At 39.3% G+C, this 14,134-nt stretch overlaps 1 protein-coding gene across 1 annotated transcript; it reads right to left on the bottom strand.

Moving 5' to 3' along the window:
• Positions 1–2,252: 2,252 nt before the first annotated feature.
• rgs11 (regulator of G protein signaling 11) lies at positions 2,253–14,134 on the bottom strand. The gene is made up of 17 exons (XM_050033399.1): positions 13,718–14,134; positions 13,460–13,556; positions 13,162–13,212; positions 11,067–11,173; positions 10,747–10,798; positions 10,396–10,454; positions 10,150–10,226; positions 9,952–10,033; positions 7,349–7,417; positions 6,648–6,671; positions 6,495–6,556; positions 6,095–6,208; positions 5,836–5,951; positions 4,281–4,368; positions 4,065–4,203; positions 3,051–3,133; positions 2,253–2,957 (listed from the first exon to the last, which is right to left on the bottom strand). Exons 1-17 carry the CDS (start codon positions 13,778–13,780, stop codon positions 2,819–2,821), a joined length of 1,422 nt encoding a protein of 473 aa, XP_049889356.1. The 5' UTR covers positions 13,781–14,134; the 3' UTR covers positions 2,253–2,818.

The raw sequence follows: 14,134 nt of genomic DNA, 5'->3' as shown, positions 1-14,134 counted from the left end.
GTGTGTGTGTGTGTGTGTGTGTGTGTGTGTGTATACAGTATATGGCTTACCTCCATTAGTAAATTTGATGGGCTCTCAGATCCTGCAAAGCTGCCACAGATCAGTGCAACAGCATCAAGCCTAACTGCTCATTGTGTGTCTGATAGTCAGGGTTCCTAAGGTCAAGGTCTTGTTTTCCAGGTCTTGAAAAGTCTTTAAACGTTTGGAAAAGTTGTGGAATATTGTTGAGTGTAATGGAATTGTTACAGTAATCTTCCATGTAATGTAACATAACGGTGAATCTATTTTCTGTGGCTGTTGACCTAACCTTGGTCTAATATGCGTTGATGCGTGACGTTTTGTTTGCAATCGCACACATTTCTTCATTTTCTCCCAAGATTCTGTCTCTCCCTCTTTGTATGCCAGTGACCTGGAATTATGTTTGACTAATTGGGGCACGAAAATGTGACTCTGAGCAAGTTGTTGCGATTTATTTCAAAATATGGGCTGAAAGGCACTGAGCAACTTGGTAAGAAATGTCCCACAAATTGCAAAACAAGTAATACATATAGAAAATTATTTTATTATTATTTTTTTATCATTACTATTATTTAAAATAACTAGGGACAAACTATATTTATCATTATTGTCATATTAAAAAAAAAATAGGTTACAGAATTATTATAATTTCTAAGCACTATTTTCCGGTCATTTCCTTGTTTGTTTTTAATTTCTGATTTATTTATTTATTTATTTTTATTAACTAATTCCCTTGTTTTTAATTTTCTCTTTTTACTATTTTTTTGCTGGGTCATTTCTTTTTTCATTGCTCAATGGTTTCTTCCCACGTTTTAAAAGAAATCAAGCCGAATCGCTCAGGTTTCAAACAGTTAACCTAAACTGTCACTGCCACTCAGGGCATGTTCGCACCGTCAATTCACATCCGCTAAAAGTGCCTTTTTATCACTGACAGGCTCCGATTATTCTTTTTTTAAGTGTTTGGCAACATTATGGAAAGGATCCCTACAGAGATAGAGCCTTTTGTTAAAGAGTAAGATCCTTTTTGTGTAACCAAAAAAAGCCACAGAATCGGCATCGCCAAACCCACCAGACTCCATTTAAATAAACAGTAATTTTAACATGTATAAAGCCAGCATATTTTCACATCTAACTGGGTGAATTAAAGGTTTATTTCAATCAAACCAGAGCTGGTGATTGTTGGAACAGTGGAAGGATGAACCAAGATGGGTTTTGTGAATTTTATTTTGTTTCTATCGACTCTAAGTGATCCGCGTTTTACGATTATAAAATGACTGTTTATTTAAATGGAGTCTGGTGGGTTTGGTGATGGAGATTTCAGGGCTGTTTCTGGTCAAACAAAAAGGATCTTACTCTTTCACGAAAAGGTCTATCTCTGTAGGGATCCTTTGTGTTGTGTTGTCAGACAATTGTAATAACAATCTGAGTCTGTCAGTGGCAAAAACAAGCACTTTTAGAGGACATAAATTGACAATGCACACATGCTAAGAGTGGTTACATCGCAGCCTGCAGCCATCGCGCTCTCTTTCAACACTGGACCAGTTTCAAAAATTGTTGTACACATTCGTCACTTTGACATAAAAATATGAGAAAAAGCATCCATGTTGGAAAATATTGAGGTTTCCATTTAAATAAAATGGTCTGAGAATGAACTAGTGTTCACCTCATGGCTGTAATGAATGGTACTGTTAGTTCTGGGGGGTCAAAAGCCTAAAAGGTCCGGACCCACTAATTTACAGGGAGTGTTAAATCTTGAGTTACTTTGACCACTTGCAGCCAGTAGAGGGAGCCAGTCCAGTAGGAGAGACTGCAGCTCCTACAGCAGGAAGGAATGGAGGGAAGTAAAACCTGAGAGGTTATTAAGATGGTGAAAGGTGTTAAAAGAAGTTACTATGTTCAGACGCAGTAGAGAAAGTGAAAGAGAAGAGCATGTGCAGACAGATGTCACTGTGGGAAACAAACCTCAGCCGATGTCTTGTGCATGTCTAGCGTCTGGTTTTTAAGCTCCTGGGAGTAGCTGTCAAAGGAGCTGAGTTACTGGAGCTCTACAATTCCAAAACCTTCACATCTGGAGTTTAATAAATGCTAAAACAAACCATATGAGTGTTTAGAATAAACCCAAAGGCCACAAAGAAAAAGAACGTGATAGAAATGATAGGAAGTCAAAATAAAAGGAGTAAAATAATCAAAGCCTGATCACAGATCCACTCACAGTTTACCACAGCATGCAGAGCTGAGAGCACAACACAACACTGAATGCTGTTGTGACATTTTATTAGGATGAAAACATGCTCGAGCAAAAATTAACAGCAACAACCATCACACGATGTGAAGCTCCGGCATGGAATGAACAAAACAAGCAAACTGTACGATAATCACGGACATGCTGAGCTAAAATTTTGACTAGGCTAAATATATATTTCACATCCTATTGCTCTATAAACAATCATTTTGTCTCAGTGTAGATTCTATTTAAATGCTAAGGAAGATCTGGTGTTAGGAGTTAATATCATGTACAACAGGACAGAGTTTCTGGACTGAGATGGGATGTAGACGCAGGATGTCTGTGCAGCAGTAAAGGCTCTAACAGAAACACTAAAAGCTCTCCTTCGTTCTGTGCTTTGGGAATAAGATGTGCTGCTGCTGAGGTCTGCAGTAACGCCTGTGCTCTGAGAGGAATTCCTAACGTTGAAATCCTAGCTGTGGACTGACTCGAAAGAAAAAGCATAGGAGAGCACATTGGGTGGTTGCTATGGTGACCAACAGAGACAATAGAGACTGAGATCGAGTCTGACACCCATCAGACATGGGAGCCGGCTGCAGAGTTGGTACCTGCTTGCCCGGCCCCCTTGGCGTGCCCGTCTTCCTCTGTCGCATGGGTGACAGCCTGAGCGGGGGAGGGGCTAGAGTGCCGCTGGCGTCTCATGAAGGGGAACACACTGAGAGGAAGGAGAGAAGGAAAGGAAGAGTGTTAGAGGATGATGTACTGAAGTTAAAGGAAAGTAAAAGTGGTGATTAAAGTGAAATGGTACCTCTTCTTTGTCTCCTGGGGGACGACAGCTTTGGCCAGCATGTTCTTGTACAGATCAGACTTGAGGTATCTTGGATAGGAGTCCTGTATATGCAAACACACACACACAAATACACCATTACCAGTGTTTGCCACAGAATTAGAATCTATGCTCACCAGCCACTTTATTAGGTACACCTGTTCAGCTGCTTGTTAATGCAAATAGCTAATCAGCCAATCATGTGGCAGCAACTCAATGCATTTATGAATGTAGACATGGTGAAGACAACCTGTTGAAGTCCAAACCGAGCATCAGAATGTGGAAGAAATGTGATTTGAGTGACTTTGAACGTGGCATGGTTGATGCCAGAGGTCAGAGGAGAATGTCGCAGGCGCCTTTTTGTAATTATTTTTAATGAGAATGAAGCTTTTTGCTCGCTGTTTTTGCGTTGCGGCATGCTTTGCGTTTCTTCACTCCAGGTGCCTGGCATTTTTGCCGTAGCACTCTGAACTCCTCAAGCTGAAAAAACTTCAACTCAGAGCGGAAAATGCCCCACGTCCCATCTTTTTGTGTCATCTTTTTTCAAGGATTTGAGAGGCAGGCCTTCTGTGGTGGTCGATAATGGAGGAGAAACTTGTTGTAGCGGTTGCTGGATACCTAGAGCTATATGGCCCAATGATAGACAGCAGGTTGTCAAACTGCCCCCGAGTCATCCTAGACTATGCCTGGAAACAGCCATCATCGAGGAGAAGCTCCTGGACCAACTGGTGGTACTCCCCATGATCCACCCTCTTTCTTAGGGTCTCATGTACCCACACAGATCTCTGTTTCCCTGTGACCAACAAACTATCTGCTGACTACTTGCTACAGCAAGTGCCCTCAACAATAAAAATGGGCAGCAAGTGTTTTTTTTTTTACTGGTGGGATTCAGTTTTTTAAAAAGGCAGCGCTTTTTGCAACCTGCAGAATTGTTATAAGGATTGTCTTGTCTTTCCACACCCAAACTTTTAAATATCAGTGTGTCAGAGGTCAAACCTTCTTCATGAGAAAGTAGATGTGCATTTGTGCGTCGTCCATGACAAAACGATGTGGGTGTCTGATCCCCTCCAGAGTTTTATCCATCGTCTTACTGTCGATGTTGACCCAGCGGGCAGCTCCAGGAGCCAGGAAGTTTCTGAACCACACACACAAAAGAGTGTCAGTCACCTGACAGAAAATATAAGAGTGTCTGTGTGCGTGTCGTACACTTACTTGTAGATCTCCTCAACTTTCTCAATGATTCTGGAACTTTCTCCGTGTCTAACCTCCTCACAGGCCTGCCAGAAACACAGGTTCTCCGCTAGCAGAGAGAGACAGACAATGAGGTGTTGGGTATGAATGGAGGCAAATTACACCACAAACAATTGCAGACTTTTTATAGCATGGCTGGCCTCTGTGGAAAACCTTGGCCCCTGGCAATACTTCATATGTCCACATGGATGAACAAATCTCTTTCCTGCTTTATGTCTCTGTTCTCCTTCCTTATCTCCTCTTTCCATCCTCTCAACCAACCATAACATTAAATTAATCTTTGTTCCACTACCTCAGTCCCTCCATCTCTCACCGCTGGGATTAGAGAGTGTCATTAGAGCAGGTAATGGAATTCTGAATGCTAATAAAAGCAAGAATCAATTTAAGATGATTGTCCAATGATAATTACATTCATGTTTCTCTCTTTATTATCTTAATACACTTATATAATTCTGTTTGCAGCATCTAATTACCAATTTATACCATGTGATTATGATTTAATCATCTCACTTCCTTTGACCGAGTTGGGACCGATTAGCAAACCCTTATCATCAAATGTTTATAAGGGACAGTTCACCCCAAAATCAAAAACACAGATTTATCCTCTTACCTGTAGAGCTGTTTATCAGTCTAGATTGTTTTGGTGTGAGCTGCAGAGTGTTGGAGATATCAGGCAGAGTGTTGGAGATATCAGCTGTAGAGATGTCTGCCTTCTCTCCAGTATAATGGAACTACATGTCACTCAACTCGTGGTACTCAAAGTGACAAATACATTTGAAAAACTCAACATCAATGTCTCTTTCCAGAAATCATGACCTGGTTACTCAATCTCGAATCGATAAATGAACTTCTGCCTGTACGTCCTTGGTGTCGTACGTTCCTGGAGGATCTCAATGCGGATTGGCTATCAAATTAGTCGCTGAAGTTTTTCTGTATGTATGACGTGAAATCACAAACTTAACTTCATTCGTTACGCTTAATTCACGTATTTTGTGTCATTTGTGTCGCATCCATTGTGCCGCCAGCTGGGAATTCGCATCTAATTGTGTCTTTACATTGACTTCACATGTTTTATTCGTGCCCGGTATGAACACAACATAACAGAGCTAATGATTTGTAGCTAGCTCAGTGGTGCTATGTGAGGTAGCAGTAGATGCACACTTCCTTCTGTGCGGTGATACGGTTGGTGGGTGTAGTTTGGTAGAAAGAAAATAGTTCCTACATGAAACTGCTCACAACAAGGTCTGTGGATTATCTTGAGTAACCAGGTCATGATTTCTGGAAAGAGACATTGCTGTTGAGTTTTCAAATGTATTTTTTGGCGCTTTGAGCACCACAAGCTGAGTGCCATCTAGTTCCATTATATTGGAGAGAAGTCAGACATCTCTACAGCTGATATCTTTAACACTCTGCAACTCACAGCAAAGGTAAGAGGAAACATGATTGATTTAGGATGAACTGTCCTTTAGCATTTGTATTTTGTATATATTCCAACATTGCAGTCACTCTTCTTTACCACTAAACTCTTTCTCCAGGTAGGTCATGAACTCCTGCCTCCCCATGGCGTCATTGAGAAGCTCCATGAAGCTGAAGCTCCAACGTTCCACTCGAAGACGTGTCGGTGTAGGCACCCTGCACACACAAACAATTAACAGACATGTTAAGAGATGCTACAAGAAAATCTGAAACCAGCTGAACTAAATGACTTCCTGTGAACTAGAGTGGACTGCACTGTGTGTTTGTTACAGTGTGTGTATCTGTGTGTATTTCCTCACATTTCAGAATTCATTGTCCAGTGTGCCGTGTCATCAGAGATCCAGGGGTTACTGGGAAGGCAGCCTTGCATAATGGGGTCGTGGTTCTGGTACTGCTCGCTGTATTTCAGAAAACTGCACATACACACACAAAGGCAGTTGAATGCACACACAAACACACACACAGCATTATTGTATTAGTGCTGCAGATCATAAGAGTTAATGGCCACTAATTCCAACTTGCCTCAGGAAGCGTCCATTAGTGGCTCTTACAGTGGGAGCACTAAGCCTTATGTGCATGTGTGCGTGTGCGTGCTTGGGACGCAGATTTCGGTCCAGGCACTGCATGTCTGTTAGCCCTTGTGTGTATGTTTACATGTGCATGTGTGTGTGTCTGCAGCATCATCAAACTGACACATACCCCTCTAGGCAGATGGATGACTTTACACGGTTTCTTCCAAGGGCCCTTCGACAGGTATCAATCTGTGAACAAAGGCAAAAAGCACGATGTAAACACAAACAAATAGAGCAATTACATGAGTATTACAGTATTTAAATTATACATGATGTTTACCTCACTTTTGTAGTACTCACTGTTCTAGTGCTGTTGAGAGAAACACAGTGACATCACTCAGGGTCACATTATAACCGCATTATACATGTATACAGTCATATCAGTAGTAAAAGGCAGCTTTCTGGTGTTTATATGTGTTATATATTTAATTATTGTCAAAGATGGATATTTTTCTGGGCTGTTGCTTATTAGAAATTGTTCTAATTAGTCGTATCTTCCACTACTATTGCAAATTTAATTTTTTTTTTGTGATATTATGGGTATTGCAATAACATGTATTGTGATCTGTAGCCTATAGTTCGGCTTTAGCTTCTAACTATCTTTGTCTTTTGAACCTGTTGTTTTTGCTGAGTCAGTTTGACATCCTGGATATATCCTTCAAACACAGACTGTAGACCCCTCTGTCTGCTTCTCTCTGGAATCACTCTTTCATTTTTCCAGAAATATGATATTTCCTCAGGGAGTGCAGTTAGATAGTTAGTTAGAATTGATAAATGTAAAAATATTGTTATGAACTGTAATTGCCCATAGTATAGCACAGCTCACTTGGACACTTACTTTGAAACAATCCAAGCAGCAAGAAAGAGAAAAAACGATAAAACAAAAGAGAGAAGAGACAGATAGCAGACGTGTTATGACATTATATTTTTTTTAGAGGCAAATAAACAGTAAAACAGAAGGTGAGGAGTGATTTCACTGACCAGTGTTACTCGTGCACTGAAGTTATTTGGTCTGTCCAGACCCATGTCCAACACATTATGTGCCCCAGGCTGAAAATACACACACACGCACACAATAATAACTAAGTGTTTTGTGTGTGTGTGAGCACTTATCCTTCCCTGAGCTTTCCACTCCACTGGCTCTGATTTTTATTACTCAAGTTTCTCTTTCTTTTTCTCCACGTCCTCGTCCCTAATTCATAAGGGCAAGACAAGATTGCGTCCTTCCTCCAAACCCTTGTCCTCTGCTTCACCCTCTCCTCTCTCCCACAGTACCTCCACTCTTCCCTTGATCCCTTTCCTCTGTCTCTTCCTGTTTCCCCCTACTTAGTCCCTATTGCTCTCTACCTCTGTCTGTCTGAGAATCAAATGGGCTGCTGTGATGTTAAGGCAACATAAAGAAAGTGGAATATGATGATAACTGTTTCGCTTCCTCGCTGTCTCTCTGTCTCAATGTTTTCCTGTTGTCAGCTCAGGCTTTTACCAGATGGGTTGAATATTTCATGTAGGAGGCAGAAGGGACTGTGAGTGAACATTAGTGGGACCTCTGACTGTTGTAGATACTGTAATACATACATGTTTCTATCGTTGTTTAGTAAAGTATAGTATTTTATTATAATCCAACACACTAGAGAACGCTATAGTATAGTAGAATAAAACTGTAGTACAGTATAGTGTAGAGCCATATAAATAATATAGCATGGTATAGTAGAGAACACTATATTGTACAACAGCAGAGTATAAAACAGTACTGTACCATACAGAGTAGCATGAGATAGTATAATATTCTCATCCAACACAGAAAAGAACCTTATATTGTAGAACAGTATAAAAGAGTATTGTGTAGTGTAGTACATTGAGGTTTAGTGTAGTACAGTATAGACTAATAAAGTATTGTATAGTATAGTGTAGACTAGAATAGCGTAGTATATTCCAGCCCAACACAGTTTAGAACACTGTGGTGTAGAACAGTATAGTATGGTACAGTATCAAATTGTACAGAGTAGTATAAGATAGTGTAATGTACTATAGTATATATTCTAGTCAGTAGAGAACAGTGTAATGTAGTATATATTCTTGAGAACATTATAGTATATTTTAGTAGTTAGATATGGTTAGATATTATAGTATAGCATAGCACAGTATGGTATACCTTTTTCTTCTTCTATAATATAGTAAAGTATATTGAGATTTAGTGTAGTACAGTATTGTATAGTGTAGTATAGCTTAATATAGTATCATGCAGTATAGTATAGAGTAATAAAGTACAGTATAGTATTTTTTACTACTACTTTATTTTATTATTATATTATAGTATAGTGTAGTATAGTGTGATATGGCATACATTCTCATGATTATTATTACAGCATAGTAAGTACAGTAAGTATTGCAGTATACTATAGTATAGTGTAGTATAGTATTTTTCTTATTATATTATAGTATAGTGTAGTATAGTGTGATATGGCATACATTCTCATGATTATTATTACAGCATAGTAAGTATAGTAAGTATTGCAGTATAGTATAGTATTTTTCTTATTATTCTTATTATTATTCTTATTATATTATAGTATAGTGTAGTATAGTGTGATATGGCATACGTTCTCATGATTATTATTACAGCATAGTAAGTATAGTAAGTATTGCAGTATACTATAGTATAGTGTAGTATAGTATAGTATAGTGTAGTAAAGTGTAGTATAGTATAGTATAGTATAGTATGGTATAGTCTTCTTCTTCTTCTTCTTCTTCTTCTTCTTCTTCTTCTTCTTCTTCTTCTTCTTATTATTATATTATAGTGTAGTGTAGTGTGATATGACATACGTTCTCATGATTATTATTACAGCATAGTAAGTATAGTAAGTATTGCAGTATACTATACTATAGTATAGTATAGTATAGTAACCTTTTTCTTCTTTGTATAGTATAGTGTAGTGTAGTACAATATGGCATACTTTCTTCTTCTTCTTCTTTGAACAGTGGTGTATAAAATAGTACAGTATACCCTCTTCACCTTCTTCAGTACAGCATAGCATAGCATAGTCTAGTATAGCAAAGTATAGTATAGTATACCTTTTTCTTCTCCTTAGTACAGTAGTGTATAATATAATATAGTACAGTATGGTATACCCCCTTCATCTTCTTAGTATAGCATAGCATGGCATGGCATGGCATGGCATGGTATGGTATAGCATAGTATAGTTTGCCTTTTTCTTCTTCTCAGTGTAGCATAGCATAGCATGGTATGGCATGGTACGGTATAGTATAGTATGCCTTTTTTTTTCTTCTTTGTATAGTATAGTGTAGTGTAGTATGATATGGCATAGGCTACTTTCTTCTTCTTAGAACAGTGGTGTATAATGTAGTATAGTATGGTATACCCTCTTCATCTTCTTAGTATAGTATAGCATAGTATAGCATAGCATAGCATAGCATAGCATAGCATAGCATGGCATGGCATGGCATGGCATGGCATGGTATGGTATGGTATAGTATAATCTCTTCCTTTTCCCGTAGTACAGTATACTATAATAAAGTACATAATCTGACATAAACACAGTGGAGTAGAATTGGAGTGAACATACCGGGGGTCTGTTGATGAGCCAGTAGGCCTGCTCCTGACATTCTAGAACAATGCGGTCAGCCTTCCGTCTCTGTTTGGATGCTCTAAACATAAATCACACTGTAAGTTAATATCTGTGTTTGTGTTTGTGTTTGTGTTTGTGTGTGTGTGTGTGTGTGTGTGTGTGTGTGTGTGAGAGCATGTGTTTTTGTGTGTGTACCTGAGTTGCTCTCTGGCTTGCATCACCACAAAGTCCCAGGTGTGGTTGATTCTCTTATGTAACACACTGTACCTCTCCTAAAACAGAGGAGGAAAAAAAGATGAGGGATGAGGAAAGAAAGAAAGAGGACTAGAATTTAGAAAAGTAATAACGACGTAGGCCTGGTACCCCAGACTACTGAATAATTCATAAAAGACGCACAGGTTCTCTCACTTACTGACACACACAGACACACACTTTCCTCACCTTTTCATATTCCATCAGTTCTCCTTGTTTTCTTATGTTCTTTTTAGCCAAATAGATTGCTGATGGCATAAAGGAAGGATACAAAAACAGTCCAGAGAGAAATGAAAACAGAGGTTAACAGATTTGAGCCCTGATCTGCTGCACATATGTATATTTTGCCCAAGGCTCCTGCAAATGATTAGCAGAAATCTAAGAAGTTACATTCTAAGTGGAGACTTTCTTTCTTTGAATTATTGGTAGTTTGTCACATTTTGTAGTGTGATGATGTGTGGAAAATGTCTGTTTTGCCTCACAATGAAATATATAATATATAAATGGGCATCACTGAGATTGTTTTTGGCATTATCTCACCATAGTCCAGCTCCGAGGCAGGCCACCGAGTACTAGTCCAGAAGTATGGAGTCTGAGAAAAACAAGTGACATTTTTTACATTTCTGACCAAGGCTGAAACTGAAGCGTGCGATGAAAAAGTGGCAGTGGAGAGTGGCAGATGGATGGGGGATTAGAAAGTGGGCTAATGGAGAAAGAGAGGGGGAAAGGGAGATAACCAGTGACGGGTAGAATGAGACGGTTTAGCCAAAAGTGGTACAGCATTAAAACAAGGAGGGGCGAGGCGTGGGTTTTTACAGGCACTCAAAATGAACCTACTGCATGGAGGATGACGAACTTACCTGGAAGCGGTAGGGTGACTCATCAGGCTTCAACACAAGAGATCTCGGCTCCTTGAGAGGGTAAATGTACCCATATTTCACCAGCATGGCGCTGAGGTGCAGTGCCTCTGTGAAACACCACAGAAAAAATAATCACTGGAGTGTCACAGTTTATTTAGGTGACTGTTGGGGCTGTAAAGTAGTTTACCTGCTTTATATTAAGGCTTGCACACCTTTAGAGGATACTTCACCCCCCAAATGACCATTTGTATATCAATTACTCACCCCGTGTTATGTTGAAATTGTAAAGAAAACTTTGTTTTTCATGCATGCTGCAGATGAACGAAGAATCCAAAAACAGATACCTGGTACCTGTGGTTATTCCACAGGCTAGTTAATAACATGTCGGGCAGGAAATCCAAAGTGTGGGATCATTTTGAGAAGGTGAAGGACGAACCCAAGGTGATATGTAAACTCATCTTCATTGGTTGACTACAAACATGACGTATCATCTGAAACATGGAAGTAGCTACATGCCCATTAGCCACTTAGCACAATCATTACTGCTTTGCCGACAGCGTCATTAACAGGCGGCTCGCTCAGTGTGTGACGTGCACTTGTAGATAAAATATAGGCCTATATTAATGAAGGTTCATTAGTACGGTTTTGTATTTCTCTGTAATGTAGCACAGTGTTAACAATGTTACTGACACTATTCTTTCTCACACCTTCAACTCAAACCATTGTGTTGCCCCGCCCAAAATATATAGTTTTTTATAGTAGCATCAGTAACAAGCTAAGACACTGTTGATTAGGAAGTACTTATTTAGTTTTATAGTTGCACATTCTGAGAAAAAAAAATCATACAAAAAATAAATTTAAAAAAAAATCATACAAAAAGATTTTAAAAAGACAGAAAAAGTCATACAAAAATAAATAAGAGAAAAAAAACATAAAAAAGATATTAAAAAATAATACAAAAAAGAAAAAGACAACATTTTATAGAAAAAAAGATGTTAAAAATCCATACACAAAGTAAAAATTGAAAATATGGTACAAATAAAGATATAAAAGAGAAAAAAAATCATAGAAAAAAGATGTTAAAATTGTAGAAAAAAGACAAAAACATCATACAAATAAGATATTAAAAAAGGATACAAAAAGGAAAAAAATCACAGGAAAAAAGAAATAAAAGAGAAAAAAGTCAAAAAGAAAAGAGTACTGGTTTGACAGTGGGCTTTATTATCTCATGTGTGAGGCCATTGTGACTTAATAATTGTTGATAATGTTATGTTTTTTTATATTCATCAGGTCCTACTGATCCCAAATATCTAGAGGAAATTAAAATTCATACCAAACAAAAGTTCGGGTCCCAGGAGGATATAGAAAACTCATATATTATTTGATGGGACTTGAAAAGGCTGTTTCAGTAGTGATAAAGCTCTCAAAGTGAACAAACTGAATGTGAAATAAATCAGTAATTAATCAATTTGCCAGAAGGAAGTTAATTATTAAACAATGCTGTGGATTTAATTCATCACACTTGTCTTTTTTTATTGACCTCCTGCACCCTGTCAGCAGTCTGTCTCAAATCAAGCCTTTGTCCCAGTGATGAACTGCGTCATCAATCTTCAGTCTCTCCTCATTTGTTAAAGAGCCCTACTTTTATGACTGACAGCGACCAAAAAAAGCTGTGTGATGCATTTTAATCAGCTCTTAGCACTCTGTCTCCCTCCCTCGCTGACTGGCTCATCTCTTTCCTCCTCTAGTCTGCTCTGAGGCAAAAGGGACCAGCGGGCTACTCTTTATTTTCCCCAACCTCTAATTTACTTCAGGCCGGGTGAAGGCTCCTGAGGTGAAGGCCTCCACAGGGACACTAATCAAACCCAGATCATCAGGTGAGTTAATCAAACTCGGATCCTCTGGGGCTCACCCCATTCCTGTTTACTGGAAACAGCATCCCCCCCACATTGCACATCACTACCACGTCAGCTTGAGAGAAAACACCATATCCTGGCAACACGCTAGCAACGACACACAACAAGCGGGGAAAGTGGAAACACAGAATCACAGCAAACCATTAACACTAAATGTATGTATTAACACAGCTACCTACCCTCCTCACAGATGGTATATTTCTGGATCAGCCAGTCAATTATGTCACGGCCTGGAGGAGGAAAAAAAGAGAGAGACAGAAATAAAGGAGACAAGAAAAAGAGGACAAACTTCCTCCATGTACTCTGCAAAAAGCACACAGCATTTTCCCAAATTCACTGTTGCATTATGCATGACCGCTGGGACAAACACAAGCTGCACCGTGCATGTCCACACACAGATGCTAATGCACACTGACATAAAGGGACACACACACACACACACACACACACATATATATATATAGGCTACACACACACCTGTCATGGCGTGTGGGATGACAGTGATGAGGAGCCTCTGGTTCCTCATCTTCATGCCCATGTCAGGGTCCTGCATGGCCACTATCACTTTCTCCATCTGCCAGGGCAACACACACAGTCACACACAGCCAACACACACACACACACACACACACACACACACACACACACACACACACACACACGATTTTAATAAATCCACACTATAATATGTCACATTATAAAATCAAACTACAGCAGAGTGTGTTTCAGTCTCACCTTCCGAAAGCATGTCATCTGCTCCCGGTTCCAGCCTCCTTTAGCCAGGGTGTTGATGGTCATCTTGCGGGATGCTCCGGATCACTCGACGGGACGGTGTAAAGTGCAAGACCGAAGTGGTGTCGGGAGCGCGCGGCAGAGAGTGCACCAGCGTTTCCGTTTTTGTTTTTTTTTATCCCATCAGCCGCTCCGGTGCCTGCGGGCGCGCCCCTGTGTAGATTAGAAGGGATTACAGTGAGCTAAGTGATTTTCAATATGATATATAATTTATGCACAGAGGCGAAAAACAACTTGTTTATGTCTGTGTTTAAATTGATAAATTTAAACCCATGACAATGGAACTAAATATCAGCAACTTCTCAAAAATAAAACTATCACGTGGAATATACTTTATGTGATAAGGATAAAAATATATTT

Source organism: Epinephelus moara, chromosome 21, assembly GCF_006386435.1.
Source record: "Epinephelus moara isolate mb chromosome 21, YSFRI_EMoa_1.0, whole genome shotgun sequence".
Lineage (NCBI taxonomy): Eukaryota > Metazoa > Chordata > Actinopteri > Perciformes > Serranidae > Epinephelus > Epinephelus moara.
The sequence above is the reverse complement of the archived record's forward strand: the minus strand, read 5'-3'. Positions and strand labels throughout refer to the sequence as shown.